Source organism: Phalangium opilio, unplaced genomic scaffold (assembly GCF_054372755.1).
Source record: "Phalangium opilio isolate 3A_F unplaced genomic scaffold, DU_Popi_V2 ptg000003l_1, whole genome shotgun sequence".
Lineage (NCBI taxonomy): Eukaryota > Metazoa > Arthropoda > Arachnida > Opiliones > Phalangiidae > Phalangium > Phalangium opilio.
In genome coordinates, this window is record NW_028324145.1 from 8,145,504 (window position 1) to 8,164,613 (window position 19,110).

Genomic DNA, 19,110 nt, shown 5'->3' on the forward strand with positions numbered 1-19,110 from the left:
GTTTACCAGAGTTAAACTGGTTAGAGAGATTCGGGTCAGCTGATTGATTTGGTCCGGGTGCTTAAATGGAGAGCCTAATTATCGATTTTAATTCGGTTTTTGGGTGGCCCCTCCACGTCCGTCCAGCTCGCACTTCGTCCTTCAGCGGGCTTTCACGACTCTTAAATTTTAACCCGCTTCAAATTAATTGCGTGGGAAAAGGCTAGGCGACGCTATATATACGAATGCCACTATATTGAACCCGTATTTAAGCCTCGGTCTTCCCAATGGTCACCCTAATTTGGTGAAGGACATTTGGGACGAGGAATGGACGTTGGAATTCAATTTATAGCAGTAATTGAGTTTGGGAATACTTCCTGAGCGAACCCTTTTTGCGCGTTCCAGTTACTTGGACGACGCCGACTGTATAGTGTGAAATTTGATTCCCGGTCCATTCAGTTTTTGACACTTTTGGAACCGGAGATTGTAACCCAATGGTTATATGTCCCCAGAATGTAATGGAAAACGTTCTCGCGAAATGAAAGTTTCTGATCCTATATAGGCCTACCTCGATATGATTTCACTTCTTTTCAAACGACGGATTTCTTTCAAGTGTACGTCGAAGAGTGTTTGAGAGATAATACAATTCCAACATTCTATACTTCTTTTTTTTTGTGTGTGTGTGTCCAATCCAAGTCCTGAGGACGCATCGTAGTGTCTGTCAATTTTCACCATGCATCTTGACTTTTTGTCGTGGTATTCGTTCTATGTTGAATTTAGTCAATCGAAATTACCTCTCTTTAACGTAGGCCACTGTTTTCGAGTTACTTATCCTTAATTAAATTAGCATTGGCTGTTCAGTTTCTTAATTAAATTTAAGGGGTCATCCGTAAAATACTCTGGATGCAATCTTAACTCGAAAACAGTGTCCATTGTGGCAAAATGGAGATAGATGTTACACTTTCGACTCAAAGTCGATTTCCCGAAGAACATTCCCCTTTATTTATGGCAGACTTATCAGTAACACCCTGTGTAGGTATATATATATAATAGATCAACGTTGTTGAGTTTGTTCAACTACATGACCAATATTTGAACAATTACCGAGATAATTGATTCCTCTTAAAAACATTTTTTTTTTCAATTCCCATTCCAATACATACACCACACTCTCTCGCTCGCGATGTTTCAATTTCCTTCCCAACAATTCAGTCTCTCTTAGAGCTTAAGAAAACTGTACAAAAATTGGCTTTCTTTGTTTTTTTTTTCTTCTTCTTTATATTGGATACTGTTTTATCGGAAAATGTTCCTTGGTTGGCAATTACGTGATGTGGGACTTGCGAGTGCATGCAGGCTTGGGTGGAGGGAGTAAAGGATATATTCTTTTAAACTCTAGATTATATAATGTATATCATAAGTCAATCCCGCCCTGAGAAAGTTTTTTCTTATTATTTGTTGCTGCCATGGGCTTTCTATTTCTAAACGGGACGAGAGAAGCAGGGTTTGAAGACGGTAACCTGATCCTCCATTGAACCTAACCTTACCTGAACCTAAGTCTAGCCTTACCCAACCCTTGCCTAATCTAACCTTACCTGAACTTAAGCCTAACCTTACCTGAACCTAACCTAACCTTACCTGAACTTAAGCCTAACCTTACCTGAACCTAACCTAACCTAATCTAACCTTTCCTGAACAAAAGCCTAACCTAAGACTAATCTAACCTTTCCTGAAAAAAAAAAGCCCAAACCTAAGCCTATCCTTACCTGAACTATAACACCATAAATACAATGGGGGGTCAAGTTGTCGCCTTATCCCTCAAAGCAGTAACTCTAATCGGGATTCTAAGCTCTCCTTGGTTGTGTTGGTGAATCTTTTTTTGTATCGCCAAAGCCTCCAGTTTTCCTATCCGATGTTTAGGGCTTATAAGGTCCATGTTGCCTTGACGGTGAAGAAGAGAAAGGGTTAAATTTCTACGGTAACTTTCTAGCCGTGCCTGCTATATAATCTTGGTTAGAATCCTTCATATATATATATGACGGCCGTTGTGTAATAACTCAAAAAAGGCGAGGACGTGGCTTGACGCGAACACCCATCTCCACTCCTGCACTCTTCCTTTTTCTAACATCCTGCTTTTTTTTTCTCCTTTTGACAAACTGAGGATGTATCGGAAGTGGGGCTAATATAAAGGTTGGGTTTGCTATTTGAGAATGAACCAATAGCTTCTATAAGAAGGCCATGAAAGAAGCCGTTATGAGATTATAAAAGCTATTGGTTATTTCCATTCTCAAATAGCTAAGCCACACTGTATGCGCTCTTCCTTAATGTATCCTTGTGCCAGGATTTCTATAAACTTAAGTATTTTTTCCTCTCTCTCTCTTTCTTTCTCTTTAGTGCATTTTGACGATTTCCAGATCCTAAGGGCAATCGGCAAAGGAAGCTTTGGAAAAGTAAGATATCTTTATTTTATATATGTACCAATAAAGGTTTGTATCGTTATTTATTTGGGTTTTCCGCTTTGAATTCGCCCCGCTTTTAGATCTTATCTATTTATTTATTAATAGTTTTCATCCCAAACTTTGCTTAGTAAAAATAAAAATATATTTAAGCCTTGGCAATACTCTTTGGAAAGTTTGAATTGTAGGCTTAGCGGAAAAGTAAGATATCTTAATGTCAACAAAAAGTTGCGTTGAGTTTACCCCGTTTTTAGATCATACCACTCCAGAAGCTTCTGATCATACCTATTTGTATTAATAGTTTTCCATCCCAAACTTTGGTTGTTAAAAAGAATTAGTTAAGCCTTGCCATGCAGGTATTCTTTGAAAAGTTTGAGTTAGGCTTAGTGGATTGTTTGGGAAGAGTCAATATATATTTGGATGAAGTATATTTAATTTGTAATATAAACCTAACTTAAATAAGCCCATTTATATTCCGAATACAGAACGCTCAAACATATAAAATTAATATTTATTAATGAATAAATACATAATTTATTCTCTTAATAGACAACTGGGGATATTAATTTATTGGGAAGCAAAGACTCTTAATATAGTCTACGTTTGTTTATTGACGCTTTGCCTCGAGCTTACAAGCGTGGAAAAGAAAATTCAATAATATTATATCAAAATATTTTATTTAGGCTTAGCAACAAGTTTAATCTTAAATGAAACAACTTTTTAATTAATTTTAGGTTAGTCGATGGTTTTTATGACCCCACCCAGTTCATGGTGAAATTCGTCATTTTTCGATCAAAATCCCTGTCTACAATCTCCCTTTTTTAATAAAACGCGTTTTAGCGGAATGTACAAATATTTACCAAACCAGAATTCGGTGGGTGTAAATGGTCACCGAGGTTAAATAAGATTTCTCGCAAACTGAGACCCTTCACTTTTTATATCCTCTTCAGAGTTCCACATCACCTATTTTTTGTTAAATTCGACCAAACAAGTTGTTCCTCTTCAATGCTTGACCCTTCTCAAATCGGGATTAGATGAGGTTAAATCGGGATTAGGTGAGATTAAATCGGGACTAGATGAGGTTAAATCGGGATTAGGTGAGATTAAATCGGGACTAGGTGAGATTAAATCGGGACTAGGTGAGATTAAATCGGGACTAGGTGAGATTAAATCGGGACTAGGTGAGATTAAATCGGGACTATGTGAGATTAAATCGGGACTAGGTGAGATTAAATCGGGACTAGATGAGATTAAATCGGGACTAGATGAGATTAAATCGGGACTAGATGAGATTAAATCGGGACTAGATGAGATTAAATCGGGACTAGATGAGATTAAATCGGGATTAGGTGAGATTCAATCGGGCTTAGATTTCATTAAATCGGGCTTAGATTTCATTAAGTCGGTCAACATAGCATAACTATCTAGTTCGAAAAATTTCCTCTGAAGCTTAACCTTTCTATTCTGAACTGTAGTGTCCTTGTAATATCCACGAAAGACATCGTGTACAATATCATTACTCAGATATACGTCCTCGCGTTTAATCTCCGGCTAGGTGAAGTTTTTCTCTCTCTTTTTTTATCCCTACAAGGTTTTTGGCGCGGAAAAGATCACCATTCTCTTAGTATATATACATACACTCTCGTGTTAGAGCTGTCAGCCAGCGTTGAAATCTCTCTTACAGCAAAAATGTCGAGGATGTTTCGACTAAATCTCGACGCCACCCTCTCTCCTAGATGCCAAATAAGACAAGCCTTCTTCCTCCCGCTTTTCTTTAGACGGGTGCTTGGGGGGGGGGGGTCCCCTTCAAATCCTCTTCTTTTACCATGGTCATGGTTGGACAGGTAGGAGAGATTTCATCCTTTCTACGAGACTGATTTTTATTTCGCCCCTATATGTTGAAATCCTTTCCGCTAGCTTTCATCCATCTATTTTAGACGATATTTATTTCCTAAGTAATTCGTTACCGGTGTATTGAAAAGGGTGGTTCAAGGTACTTGACCGATTTAGCGGTCAAAACTCTTATTAATTTGGGCTTCGTTAAAATTGATTCAGTTTCTTTGATGTATTTGGACTTAATTATAGGGAATAGTCACTCTTGACGCTCATATGTTGGTTATGTAGTAGAGAAATGTAATTGTTGATGATACTTTGTTTTACACCATAGTAGGTTTTTAAGATATGTTCCATAAGTATGACACTAGTTATACTTCTTAATGCTAGAGACTTACATCTCGAGATAACTAGTTCGAGAACGACAAGCGAGAATTGAAGTCCTACACTCGGTGGTTAATTTTGCAGGACTTCCATCTTTTCATATTTAGTCTGTACTAAGCCTTTGACAGCGCCCCAGTCACCAGGCGGCGCTTTACCTCGAATCTATGACTTACGTCACTTCATGACAAGCTCCAGTTTGTAACCAGTGGCAAACTTATGGATCATATCTTACGAACTTATGTTACGCGTGATCTTTTATCGTCTAAATGACTTATAATCAATTATTCAGTTGGGTTTATTAATAACAATTACCATGTATTAGAATCTCAAATTCCTGAAAGGTGTTTATGGTATTTATTTGAGAGATTACTTTGAGAGTTTAGTCCTATCTCAAGAAATATGGGATGGAATAGAAATAACTCGATTTCCCCTTGAGTTATACGTAAATCTTCTCCCTTCCTTTTTAAAGGACTGAACCATCCGTGTCGCGAATCACTAACCACACTCCCAGAGAGATAAGAATTCGTACTTCTTCCCACTCAAAATAAAGCTTCTATAAAAAATCCCATAGCCCACGGGATACGTGTAAAAAAATAACATATAAAATGCACCCAAAAACATTTCCTTGAAAAGCTTTTATTTCCGACACGAATTTCTTCTTATATATTCCGAGGAGTGGATGGAAACATTGCGGGATTTTCGCGCCTTTTTATTTATGTATTTTTTTTCACGTGCAATGGTTTCATTTCGCTTTTAGAGTCGATTTAGAAACAGGGTTCCGAGTTGAAAATCGGAAAAAGGAAAATGGCGAGAATGGTATATAATGAGTAACATCGTTTGGAAACCAGCGTTCTATAGCGTATACATTTGTAACAAACACGGAGTTGTTCTCCCTAAGGTATTCCTTACAAGTTACAACCTCGGTTGAGGTCCAAGCGAAAATTAAGATTTAATGGTTAGTTTTACCGTTAGGTTTAACCAAGAAGTGATATCTAGTTTATTAGGGAGAAGAAATAAGATACCTAAGTATTCGCGCGCCATAGTCCCAGTCCCCCTTTCAAAATACAACGAGACCGGGCTATTTCGCCTCTCCTCAGTCGGAAAATACGTAATTTTCGTCATTCACGTCGCGCTGACGTGAGTTTTCGAGAACCAATGAGATGCTTGTTGTAATTTAGAGTCGGCGGGGATTAACTCCGGACCTACTATACGTTTGGACTGGAGATAAAGCTGGAAATGGGGCGAATTTATACCTTCTCCCTAATAAACTAGATATCACTTCTTGGTTTAACTTAATTCTTAGAGTACGACATTCGCTCTCGAAATTCGGGAATGTTATAATCATTATTAAAGTCTCAGTTCGCTTGGTGTACTTTTAAGGTTAGGCCTTGTCACCTTTGTTTATCAAACTTGAAGTCGAAGCAAGGTCGAGGTATATTAGCGTCTTTGTTACGTCCCACCTTTCCCGAGATGTGATCTTAATTCTAGGTATTTTCCGATGAGGGTTTACCGTTTACAAAGACCCTTCAATTTCACTTATTCTATATCCGCGTTAATTTATGAATGGTTCATTGTATGTACCAGACATTGAGAAGATAATGGATTGTGGACATTTAAATATATACGTATATACACATGGATAGCGCTCCATTATATTGGAAGTTATTTCAGGCTTCCTTCATTTAACAATTAAGAGGGTGAAGTCCTAAATAACCTTTATATTTAACTGGAGTGATGACATTTTAGACAATGAGCGTGAACAGCAGGTTTTAATTAAGTTTTAAGCTAGTTTGAATAGCCCGAGTGTTTGTTACGGTTACTTTTTTTTTACTTTAAACTTTCTTGCTAAGCCTATAATTTAAGCATTTTAATTAAGTTTTGATCTAGTGTTTGTTATGGTTTTATTAAGCCTTAATGTGATTTTAAACTTCATTGCTAAGCCTAATTCAAGCGTTTTAATTAAGTTTTAAGCTAGTGTTTGTTATTGTTCCATTAAGCCTAATACGTGACTTTAAACTTCCTTGCTAAGCCTAATTCATAAATTTACGTTAGACGCAAAGGCTTAATCGGCGAACTTTTGCCCCGTAACCACAACAACAACAAATATTGTAAGATATACTGACTGTTCTGGAATTTTTTCGAAATATTTTTTCTAGCTCTGAAAGCTGAACTCGCAACCCTTTAAAAAAATTTTTTTGGCAATTTTGTATTTGGTCACGATTTTAAGCTCGTAACTCCGTCCATCTTCATTAGATATTGAAGGCGGGCTACGCGGTGCGGTCGCCAACTTTTCTTCGCTGTTTCTTTCTGTCGTGTTTTGCGAAAAAAGTGTTTTTCAGCGTGGCGCTAGCTTATCTTTCTTGAATTATTTATCATTCTCTATATCTTTCTCTCTTTATATCTCTACGTCAAGTCGCAACCCCAGTTTGCTCTACCTTTAAATCCCCTTGAAACGTGGTATCTTATCCATAACAATAGAGCAAACTCGGATTGTATCGCGGTATATAGGTATTAGGTGCTCCTGCAACGACTATAAATGGTTACTATGGCAACTGCGCTGTTCCTCTTCTCCCCATATTAGATTCCAATCACGTATATTAGCCCAGGCGTCTCTACGCTGGCTAAAACAAAGAAAACTTTAATAAGGAATAGAAACAAACAGTTCTTATAGTCTCTCATTACATTATGTTTATTTTTTCGTCTAATGATGGTCAGCAGTTTCTTCGCATAGTTGTTTCTATTCCTTAACCCATTTTCTTTGACCAGACCACCGTGATATATTTTTCTTTTTTAAAATAATTTTTTTTCCCTAGAGCTTAATCTTCACTTTTTTTTCTATTCAAATATTTTGCGTCTTTATTTTATATTAAACCAATATTCCCTTTTGGTTTTAGGTGTGTATAGTGCAAAAGAAAGATTCGAATCAAATGTACGCCATGAAGTACATGAATAAGCTACAGTGTTTACAAAAGGACGCCTTCAGAAATGTGCTACGAGAAATTCAAATTCTGTCCTCATTAGAGCACCCTTTCTTGGTCAATTTATGGTTCACGTTTCAGGTGTGTTTTCAATTTGTATTTTAAATACGTCTCGTCCTAACCCTTGACCTTAATAAATACACGCTAAGAAACTTAGTGCGTTTGTTATAACTTTATGACAATTTTTCTACAGGACGAAGAAGATATGTTCATGGTCGTCGACCTTCTACTTGGAGGCGACTTACGATACCATTTGCAACAGGAAGGGGCCTTTGAAGAACAGAGGGTGGCCTTTTACATCTGCGAGATCTCCATGGCACTCGATTACCTCCGATTGAACCATATTCTACACAGGTAAGGATAACTTATCGCGTGGTTTCACTCTTACGAGGGTTAGCTGTAAGCCTCGTCCCTTTTGATGCCCCCCCTTGTCTTATGACGACCAGGACACTTTTTTGTCTATACGGACGATTGGCTAAAAGGGTTATACCATTTCAGAAGATCTGAAGGATGACTGCTTATTTCTCTCTCTCCCTCTCTTCTCCTTATGTCCTGTCCTTTTCTGGACCCCTGGGGGTGATAGGAGGTTGAACATAACAATCGAGCGTGTAGTCGATGCAATGTCATCGATTCTCTAATAGAGACGAATAATATTAAATAGGGACACAGCGGGATATTTTCAAACAAGTTTTCTGATGTTATCGTAAAGAAAACTTTTGTTCCATCCCAATGTAGTTATTTTGTTCATGGCAAAAATATGGCGTACGCTTCGGTTAACTTTGGTGTATGAAACGCGTTTGGTTCCTCTTTGGGCTGCTTTCCGCCTTTAGAGGAGGGTGGAAGCTCTTATATCAATCTATTCTCTTTTTTCGTCTAGAAACGTTTTTTGGGGGCGCCGATTCTTTATAACCTTTCAATGAAACAGACGGCCGATACTTTTTTCTTTTCTTTTCTGTTTCATTCGGGCCTTCATCTTCCTACCCCACTTTTTATATTATTTCGTATCCCGTCCCCGGAAGTGTCCCAAACCGGATATGAAAAGCGGTCGTTGAGCGACAAGGCATTGATTGATGCTTTTCGTTTCTGCGATGTCGCCCTCTCTTTTTTTTCCCTATTCTAGCTTTCCTCTTGTCTCTCCGCGTCCCTTTTTACTTCCTCTCCGGTTGATCCTTTAGCATCTTTTCCACATCATCCCCGTTTCTCTTTTGCTCGCGTCTTCTCATCTTTTTCTCTTCCGTTCTGGAAAACATTTCGGAAATAGAGAAGTCCAAGGGGTCGTACCCAACCCCCTTCCTATATCGGTTCCGCGCGCGAAAAACAATTGACCCTATCAAGAATATCACCCATTTTCGTTTCTCTCTTTATTTTCGTGGGTTTTATCGTGACTTATAATGACCTACAAAAGGCCCTAAAGTATTCGTTGTTTTGAGGAAGAACAGACTTTGAGATGAGTTTGACCTCCATTTGTTGGATTTTGTTGGTTTTTTTCGTGTTTCAGGAAAAAAGAAAATAATTTAACCAAGGCTTAGCGTGATATAAAAACATTAGTTAGGCTTAGCGAAATTGCATTGGTTTGTGATGTTTTTAGAAATTAATATGAATGAAAGTCCGTTAGGGAAAGCCGAATTATAGGGGCAAATGCTTTAAGGTATTTTCCATAGAACGCCTGTAGAAATGTTTACCCTGCTAAGCATGCGTGTTCAGGGAGAAGCCAGCTTACAGGGGTAACGTTAAAATATTTTAATTTAATGTATTACAAATTTATCTTTTATTCATGACGATTAAATATATTATTACCAAGAATATGTTCGGTAATCCTATGAATATTAATTATTATAAGTATTTAATCTTATATTCTTAAATGTATGAGTTTTTTGGCGGTGAAATTATTTAAAAACGCTTGAATTTTAATATTTTTTCTTTTGGTTTTTCGTCATTCATTTTTTATCTCTATTTCTAAAGAGCACTTCGTGATGTCCCCTACGCACCGTAGTGTAGGATAAAAGAAAAAAAAACATTTTTGCGATGGTAGGATGGATATTCAATGCGTGAATAGAATCTTTTAGAATCTCTGTGGTGGTTTTCGCTTCAGACTGTCTTTTTCTGCTACTCTGCCTTTTTTATCTTTTCAGTCTTTTTCAGCTTCCCATTTTGGCTTTAGCTCTCTCTCTCTCTAGCGAACCACTCTATTGTAGAGAGTTTTAATAAGAATTTAATCATTTATTCGAAGAATATTGAATTAGCATCGTCTTTCAGTTTCTTAATTATATTATAAGGGATCATCCGTAAAACACCTCCAGTCCAATCATAACTTGTTTGGGGGTGTCCCTTAGGGCAAAACATCATAGAAATTACATATTCAGCTCAAAAATGATTTCCCATAGATCCATCCCACTGTTCTTTGGTTCTTCCACCCTTTTTTGAACACCCTGTATATAGGTCCATATTCTTGAATTGATTGATTAAATTCAAGTGTACTCTCAACTTCAGCGAACTCTTTTGTATAATGTAACAGGAAGTAAAATAGGCCCGTATACCCCCAAAGACTTTTTTTGCCTCTCACAAATTGAGAATACAAAGAGTAAAGTTCCATGGATAGTAGTAGAAAAGGCAAAAATACAATATTATTGAAAGTAGCCAAAGGCTTAGGTTTAATTCCTTTTATGTTAAGGGATTAGAATTTAAAATTGCGATTGTAGTTTGAATTTCTAAAGTAAAAGTTATACGGGAATATCCCCCTCCCCCCTCTCGTGATTTGAATATTGCTCGGATCCACAAAAGAGAATAATTGAATTTGTAAGCCAATTTATATTAAATATTCTATTTATAATAATAAAATGTTAATTTTTTGGGCTGTATACTGAAAATAATCTCTCCCAGTATCTTTTGTTGTCGAGAAAACATCCCAAATACGCTTAGTCCAGGGTTTCTATACGGGTTTTAGGAGAATCAAAGCTTTTGTCAACCGTCACCCGGATTTTTTCCCTGTGTAGAAAAATTTTCCCAAACTCAGCAAGCCTTTTCATATCCACTCAAGAGAGCGAACCGAGAGATAAAGAAGAAAAGTCAGCAGCCAAAACACCGAGTCAGAAACGAAACGAATCGACTCGGCACTGAGAATTTCTAGGGCGGTAGTTGCGCCGTTGTAGAACTCTAAGACTGTGACTGATTATAGTCAGTTATATATTTAATAGAGAGCTAACAGTTCTGACCCTGAACCGTCACACCCTTTTATATCTTACTGGAGTTTCATCCCCCCCTAACGGTTGGAAACAGTATTCCACGCGCAAAAATGCCAACCAGAGGGGGGCTGCGTGACGTCAGTCTATCTCTTCCCCATAGCCAGTTGTTAGCTCAGTATTACATTTAGATACTGACCGCCATTTTAAAATAATGCCGGATGGCAAATTGAACCCCGAAAGCCACAAAGCCCTTCTGTAGGATATAGGGGAACATGCAGTAGTCACTCTGGAGTCTGGACTTTGACTTATGTGGATAAAGATAACAAATCTGAACAACTAGGGCTCAAACAAACGTAACGGTGTACGAACCTACTCTGCGCCACCGTTGCCCTAGCTATCTTGCCAATTTCTTGCCCCTCTCCTTCAATATATTTGGTTGTCAAACTATATTAGATCACAACCATTAATAGACCTTCTTCGAGCTTAGTGGATATTCCCCTATTTGCTTCAATGATAAAATATCTTGGCGCAAGGGATAACTTTCGAGTTAATCAACTTCCTTTCAAGGATATACACCAAGACGTGATATCTATTTTATTAGGGAGAAAGTATAAATTCGCGCCACATTTCCAGCATTATCTCCTGTCCAAACGTAGGTCCGGAGCTACTCCCCGCCTCTAAATTACAATAAGCATCTCATTGGTTCTTGAAAACTCACGTCAGCGCGACGCGAATGACGAAAATTACAGTCATATTTTCCGACTGAGGAGAGGCGAAATAGCCCGACCTTCTTTTACGTCCCCCCTTGTATTTTGAAAGGGGGACTGGGACTATGGCGCGCGAATACTTAGGCATCTTATAACTTCCCTCTAGTAAAATAGATATCCCTTCTTGTATACACCATAAAAACATAAGCTGCTTTGGAAAAATAAAAAAAATAGCAACCCATAGGGGTAAATATTTTACACACATCACCGAGATACAACGATGGGGACAAAAGCTGTCGTGTAAGTTTGAAGATAATACATAAAATATTTATATAGGTAATACATAACACTAGACTAAGGTGACTTGTCAATTTAAATATATAACGAAGGAGAAAGGGAAACTAGAAAAGAGTTCTTTCAGCCCGTAATAAAGAGGAAAACACTGCGTCAGTATTTCCCGCCTAAAGTATATATAGAATGGCGGGAAAAAAGTTTCAAATCAACTTAATCCCTACGGAGAGTATATAGTACTTCAGGAGTATAGACATTGAAGAGTTCTATGTTCGGCAATTTCAATCTGTAGACGAGGCTGCTGGAACTTGTTAGGGTTGCTTTTTATAACGTAGGTAAATTAAGTTACCGTAGTCCAAGTGAATGTCAGAGGTCCCTGATTGAACTGAAGTTCTAGCCTAATACTTAATGAAAAAATCAAACCAATACCTATGCTAAAATGCAACTAAACGTATAAAGGTGCAGAAATTTATGTAAACCGTAGATGTTGAGAAGGTGTACAGGGTGTTTCTGATAAGTATGGTATAAATTAAGGGGGATAATCTTTGGGAAATCGATTTTGAGTCGAAAATGTAACTTCTATCTCCATTTTGCCACAAGGGTCACTGTTTTCGAGTTAAGATTTTCCAGAGTATTTTACGGATGACCCCTTAAATTTTAATTAAGAAACTGAACAGACAGTGGTTTCTAATTTAATTCAACTAAGGGGTCATCCCTAAAACACTATCAAATCATAACCCTAAAACAGAGTATCCCTTGTGGCAAAATGTCATAAATAGAAGTTACATTTTCGACTCAAAATCGATTTCCCAAAGAACATCCCCCTAAACTTACGCCAGACTTATCAGAAACACCCTGTATAATGCCAAATATACTCTGACAGGTGTTTTTTCCAACGACCCTCCCCCAATTTCCAAAAAAAAAAAAAAGAAAAAAAACCCTGAATGTGGTGTTGAAAAGATAGAAACTTTGGAGATAAAAACTTTTACGTTTCCCCACTCTTAAGAACTTTTAGGCTAACCATTATGTTACGTAAGATGCTTTTTATTCAGGAAGTAGACCCATGAAGATGAAAACAGCTGCGAAATGTCTTTTTCACTTTAATTTAACTTGGTTAGACCATGGGGTGTGATAAAATTGGTGGCTGGGGTTTCTTTTTAATCATTCCTCCAAGGTTTATTCAGTCTTCTTTCATCAAATAATGTACTATTTTCTAATATTTTTGATACTGTGTTTCCTTCTCGGGTTTATGGTCTGTTCTTGGTTTTGCTTCCTTTTTTTTGGACGCACGGTCCTTTCCTTCCGTTTGTAAATGACTTTGTGACAACGTATAGCGCAAGTTGGTAAAAAGGAGTGGTGTGGAGGGAAGTAATGTTAGACAAAGTAAAATAAAGAGAGACACACAGAGCGAGAGAGAGTTTAGGAAGGAGAGAGAGATGAGAGGAACTATGGGGGGGGCAAGAGAATGTAATGTCATCCGCCGTCCGGAAGTTCATTTTTCCCTCTTATTCTTTTCCGGTAACATTTGTATTATCCTCCTTTTACCAGGAATTATTTTGCTCCGATGCTTTTGGTTTCTCGGCGCGGTCTGCTGTTTCCGAGATACCGTTTAGTTAGTAAATTAGAAGGATTATGAATCTAATTGAAAAAGGAGCCTAGATTAGTTCCTCAGTTTGACTATGTTTGATAAAAAAAAGTTTACGGAAATATAACGAGTTCTAGGAAAATTGTACAAAAACGTCTAGCGCTCTAGACGGTTATATCTTGCATGTTTGGTACTAGAAAAATCAATCGTGCTCTTAATTATTTATTTTAAGTTAGGCTTAGCTCGTTTAAGCTGAGATTGTTGTGAAATTTAAACCTAAGGAAATTTAATTGCCTCTATACAAGTTTGTTGGTGAATTTCGAGGGGCCGATCACTCAATGTAATCGGTGTACACGGCTGTACCTCTGACTTTACTAAATTGATTTACCCGTAATCTTTAAAAGCCCTGCTTTTGATAGTACTACATTGATTACACGTAATCCGTAATCGGTGTACATTGACTATCGGCTTTGACAGTGGTTAGCCCCTAGGTGAATTTCTTAATACCCCTTTCTATAAAACATCAGAAATCAGAAACAAAGACAAATAATTCACGTGAAAAATAAATATTCTAAACTCGTATCGAGGGTCTAACCACAGTCAAAGTCACTGTACACTGATTACAGATTAAGTATAATCAATGTAGCACTATTAAGGGCAGGGCTTTTAAATATTACGCGTCAAAGGTGCAGACATGTACACCGATTACACAGCTGAGTGACCTGCCCCTCGACTCGTATTTACATTTTTTTCCCCGCCATATTTCCAAAGAAGATGATTTTTTCTCTCTTTCTCTTTACATTCTCTTTCTTGACTTTATCCCGCCTTTTTGGGTACAGTTATACAATCCCGAAATCCTAGAGTCTGTACTTTCCCGCCTTATTTACATAGTAATTATTTCCCTTCCCGAAGTTCCTTCCACCCACGGTCTTGTTATTTTGCCCTCTTTCTTAATTAGTTTCGATCCAAAAACCTACCCCAAAAAAGAAAATTGTGTTTCAGGGACATACAGGCCAGGGTCGACCTGAAAAAAATAAATATTTTCCTACCAATTACTAGTACTACCTTATAAATAGCAGCCTCCATCTGGAAAAGATTCTTATATAACCAAGAAGTGATATCTAGTTTACTAGGGAGAAGGTATAAATTCGCCACATTTCTAGCTTTATCTCCAGTCCAAACGTAGGTCCGAAGTTAATTCCCGCCTCTAAATTACAATCAGCCTCTCACTGGTTCTTGAAAACTCACGTCAGCGCGACGCGAATGACGAAAATTACTTGGTATTTTCCGACTGAGGAGAGGCGAAATAGCACAGCCTCCTTTTACGCCCCCACCTTGTATTTTGAAAGGGGGACTGGGACTATGGCGCGCGAATACTTAGGCATCTTATACCTTCTCCCTAGTAAACTAGCTATTCCTTCTTGATATAACTAAATATTGTTTGATTATTTTAAAAGGTTATTGGAATGAAAATGTTTGTTGCTATTAAAAAGTGTTTTTAATTATCTTTTAATTAGGGATATCAAACCGGATAATATTCTACTGGATGAAACGGGTCACGTTCATATTACTGATTTCAATATCGCCTCAGTTTTAAAAGATGGCGAGTTAGCGACGTCCATGTCTGGAACCAAACCTTATATGGGTACGAATTTCCTTCTTTCTTTTATAATTTAGGCCTAGTAAATCTAAACTTTAGAAGGATTGAAAAATATATTCAGGGAGCCAAGCGGTCCTATATTTCCTATAAAATCATATATTTTTGAACCTCTCCTATATTATCCTTTAATTTCATGAAAGGTCCTATAATATAATATATTTTTTGACTTAGTCGAAGTTTTCGTATAGTTTAGCATGAAATTTATCAAAATTAAGCTCTTTCATCGAGATCAAATTTGACTAAAGACACCGAAATTGCGGAGATCAATCTGGAATTTTTATATAATATATCTCAAATAAGTTCCTCTTTTCAAACTATTAAATCCGATTTGTTATTTTTTTTTCTATATTTGCTACATACTTTAAGCCAAAATATTATTATAAATGAGCATTTTTAGTCCTATATTTTCCTATAAAAACACATTTTTTCTCCTATAAAATCCCGTAATTCCGGAAAAACAATTCATATTTTCCTATAAGGAATAAAAAATTTTGGCTATTGGGCAGGGCTAACTGACTTACTTCTAAAGTTGTGATCAACACACTCTCGCTCTCGAGTTTTGAGTGTCTCTTTCGCCTGTTATATAAAATGGGAACAATGTTTATAATATAATACAGCGCCGGAAGTATTCGACAGCGCTTTGGATCATTGTTCCGGTTACACATTCCCGGCTGATTGGTGGTCACTGGGAGTTTGCGCTTACGAGATGCTTTGTGGACAGGTGACACTTCTTCTCTTTTCTTTGTACTTGGGGTTTGGGGCTATATGTACATTGTCCTTCTCCATGCCGGCACCCAGTCTGACCAGAGGTCAACCCTCTTGATTGTGAACTTAGCTTTAATAACATAGTATTGGTTGTTACGGGAAGGACGGACGCGTACTATATGATTACATCCTTGTTTTAAAAAGCTCTTTCTCTTCTTCCCCGCTGTTGGGATATGGTGGGCGGCTGACTATACTACCAGAAGGGGATAATAGAAGAAGGATGACACTCTGTATCCTCTTAATACATGTAACATGATTATTCCCAGGCTCATGCACCCTTTTGTTTGCTCTCCTGCTCATCAAACTTCAGATGGGTATGGATCGCACCGTGCTAGGGTGAATTCTATAACTGTTAATTTAATACTAAATCCTCAGCAATCAACCCACAAACCTTGATTGTCTTGACGTGGGCAAAAATCCATCCACAAGCGCATGCGCCTTGGCAAATAGATAAGCGCTAATAGTAATGTGATGAGGGAACCATTTATCATGGCGTATATGATTAGGTTTAGTAACCTTGCTCCAAATGTAAAATGATGTTGGGAAGAATCATGTGACAATTACCCCCTGCTTTGTGCTCATACACTTCTCTCGAAGAGAAGTATTATACACTTCTGATACTATATGTACTCTTTTCTCTTTTCATCTTGGATAATTAGCGTCCTTACGATATTCATTCCGGTACTCCGCTAGAGGAAGTCCGCTCGATGATGCGCGGTCCTTCTTTGCCCTTTCCCTCTCACGTCTCTTCCAAAATGGTTCTTCTCGTCCAGCAAGTAATTACGATACAAAAGCTTATTTGACTTGCCACCACCGTCCGTATATACCGGACCCCTTATATTCTTAATTCGTTTTTCCTCTTCCACCACCATCCTTTCCCCCCTCTCTTTCTTTCGTGGGCGTATTATTCGTACAAAGTTTCTCTGCCTGAGTCCCGCCAGTCGTTTAACTTGCGTCGCCGACATGAAAGGGAGTCCCTATATGGCCAAAATAGACTTTGAGGCTGTCAAGAGGAGAGAGGCCATCCCGCCTTTCGTGCCAAGCGTAAGACACATTCTCTCACCTTCTATGGCGAATTTGCGGGGTAGAATTCGTTCGTGTTAAGCCTAAATGATCATTTAGGATTATTGTACGAAAAGGGAATAGTCTCAGGAATGCATACAGCCAATAGGAATCATTGTGAAGCCATCCATTTTCTCAACGTATCTAGGTGGATTTTGTGGGAAGAGCTATAGCCTAATGTTGCACCTTGCGCGAGCCTGACCTCGCGTTCCTACCATTGAATTAAATCACAGTCAGAAAGACGTCAGAATTATCAGGCGTGACGGATAGTAAGTTTTTAAGGTCGGCCCACAGACCCCCCATAAAAATTAACATCGGAGATATGGGCGCACAATGATTCTTATGAGCTGTATTTATTCCTGGTAGTGTATATAGGCTAGTAGACTAAAATTAGACTTATGAAAACGGGATCGGAGGATGGTCACGTCTAATTAATTAGATTTTTGACAAGTAATAGTGACAGAATTTTTCTGTTCTACCATACATAAATTCGTGGTTCTACCCTATAATGGATTGGCACTGTCACTTGTACATTATTTCGCTAAGTAATTGGTTTTATCAAAGAGATCCGTCGGTTCTAGGTTCATTTTGTTTTTGATATGGTCGTCTCTCTAAAGCGAGGCTATTTATCATCACCGATATGTTTCCATTGGGTTTTTATTAGAAAGATCAGTTAAATTGCGACCCAACGTTCGAATTGGAAGAAATGATTATCGAAGCGAAACCTCTGCACAAGAAAAAGAAGAGATTGCTGAAACAGAATTCGCGACGTGCCGCTTCTGGAGACAATAAACCAATCAGCAGCTCACTTAGCGGCGAGGTAACATCTCTCACTCGTTCCCCTTTTCCTATTACATGGCTAATTGTTTCAGGCTTACAAGTCCCTAGACGCAACCGCACCACTATAGCCTTTGAGATCCCGCTACTCTGATTAGTTTTGCGGTTTTAAATTAGTTTTATCGGATCGCACGCCCTTCTGCATACCCTTTAATAATACTTTCCTAATAATGTAATGGCGTGCTTCTTTTCTTTTCTTTTCAATTAATACGTCTTTGCCATACATTGCTAAGCCTAAAACTAACTTTGTTTTATTCATTTATTGTAATATTTCCCTATTTCCCGTACTATTTAGGACGTTGACGCCTTACATACGTGCCTTGAATCCATAGAAAAACAGTTCATTATATACAACAGAGAAAGGTTAGTTTGGATATTTTTATTTCGATACAATGCCAGAAATAAATTACTGGGCAGTTATGAAATATTGAGCATCTACCTTTTAACATTTATTATATAAGGATATGCGGTTATTAAGAAAGAAACCCTGATAACTTCGGTTGAATCTTAATCTAGTAATGTCAAATGTCCGCGAAAGTGCAAATTTACATTTGGGACTCGGGAGAAAAGGGCAAATGGTTATCACGCACGCGTTGTACGATTGCACCCAAGGCTTAGTACCGTATTTAATCAACGTCTCTTTTGTTTGGGTGGATGTCACGATTTTAAGGGAAAGTAATTGAAACACGTGAAGTTTCTTTTTTATCATCATTTAAGGGCTCTTCTGGAGAAGAAAGAACGAGAATGGGAATTGGAGCTGGAAAAAGCGATGCAAGACGCGACTTGACCTCTTCGGTGACCTCTACTTACAAGGTCCTTGGATAGGTCTCGTTGCACTGAATCCAACGATACCAAATATGACTTAATCAGGGGCCCCTAACCCGAGGATGCGATATCCTAAATTGGTATCATTGGATAGAAGATTTCAACATCTTTCGAATGATACTAAATTAAGTTATTATAGCACAACCTCAAAAATGTCCTTCCGCGTCGTGAATGAAGGTTGGACTCAAAACGAATAATTATGTAAAAACCGAGTCATTGGTACTGTTAATTTTAACGATAAATCGCACCATCCTCAATCAAAATCCTCCAAGTAACGGGGGCCCGAAAATATAAAATACCATAGCGATAAATTGAATGACATGTAAAACTGTTTGTTCAAGAAACTTTTGTAAATAACGAGTAACAAAGCTTTCCTCATTGGATTTTATTAATAATTCTATTATTCCGGGCAGAAAATTGTAAACCTTTTTAACAGAAAAGACGCTATGAAGCTCGACTTTTTCATTAAATTTTCAGATTTTTATCGTCCACGTGGCGTGACTTATCTGAATTTGAATCTCCCATATTTCCCGCGGAGCGCTGGACAAAAGCGGAACTTATCGAGAATT

General features: G+C 37.9%; 1 protein-coding gene across 6 annotated transcripts in view; it reads left to right on the forward strand.

Annotated features, from left to right (window-relative positions):
- LOC149717545 (serine/threonine-protein kinase 32B) overlaps window positions 1-19,030 on the forward strand; it is a 79,709-nt gene extending 60,679 nt beyond the window's left edge. For 2 of the 6 annotated variants that reach the window (XM_089839808.1, XM_089839798.1), the window contains exons 2-11: window positions 2,371-2,426; window positions 7,544-7,708; window positions 7,821-7,981; window positions 14,910-15,037; window positions 15,670-15,773; window positions 16,477-16,593; window positions 16,736-16,861; window positions 17,544-17,699; window positions 18,012-18,079; window positions 18,434-19,030. In XM_089839808.1, coding sequence (XP_089695934.1) covers window positions 2,371-2,426; window positions 7,544-7,708; window positions 7,821-7,981; window positions 14,910-15,037; window positions 15,670-15,773; window positions 16,477-16,593; window positions 16,736-16,861; window positions 17,544-17,699; window positions 18,012-18,079; window positions 18,434-18,503 — 1,151 coding nt within the window. In that variant the 3' untranslated portion in view covers window positions 18,504-19,030. The remainder of the gene's footprint in view (window positions 1-2,370; window positions 2,427-7,543; window positions 7,709-7,820; window positions 7,982-14,909; window positions 15,038-15,669; window positions 15,774-16,476; window positions 16,594-16,735; window positions 16,862-17,543; window positions 17,700-18,011; window positions 18,080-18,433) is intronic. The other 4 variants (XM_089839815.1, XM_089839817.1, XR_016366966.1 and 1 more) reach the window with 3 other exon arrangements.
- Window positions 19,031-19,110: the final 80 nt, after the last annotated feature.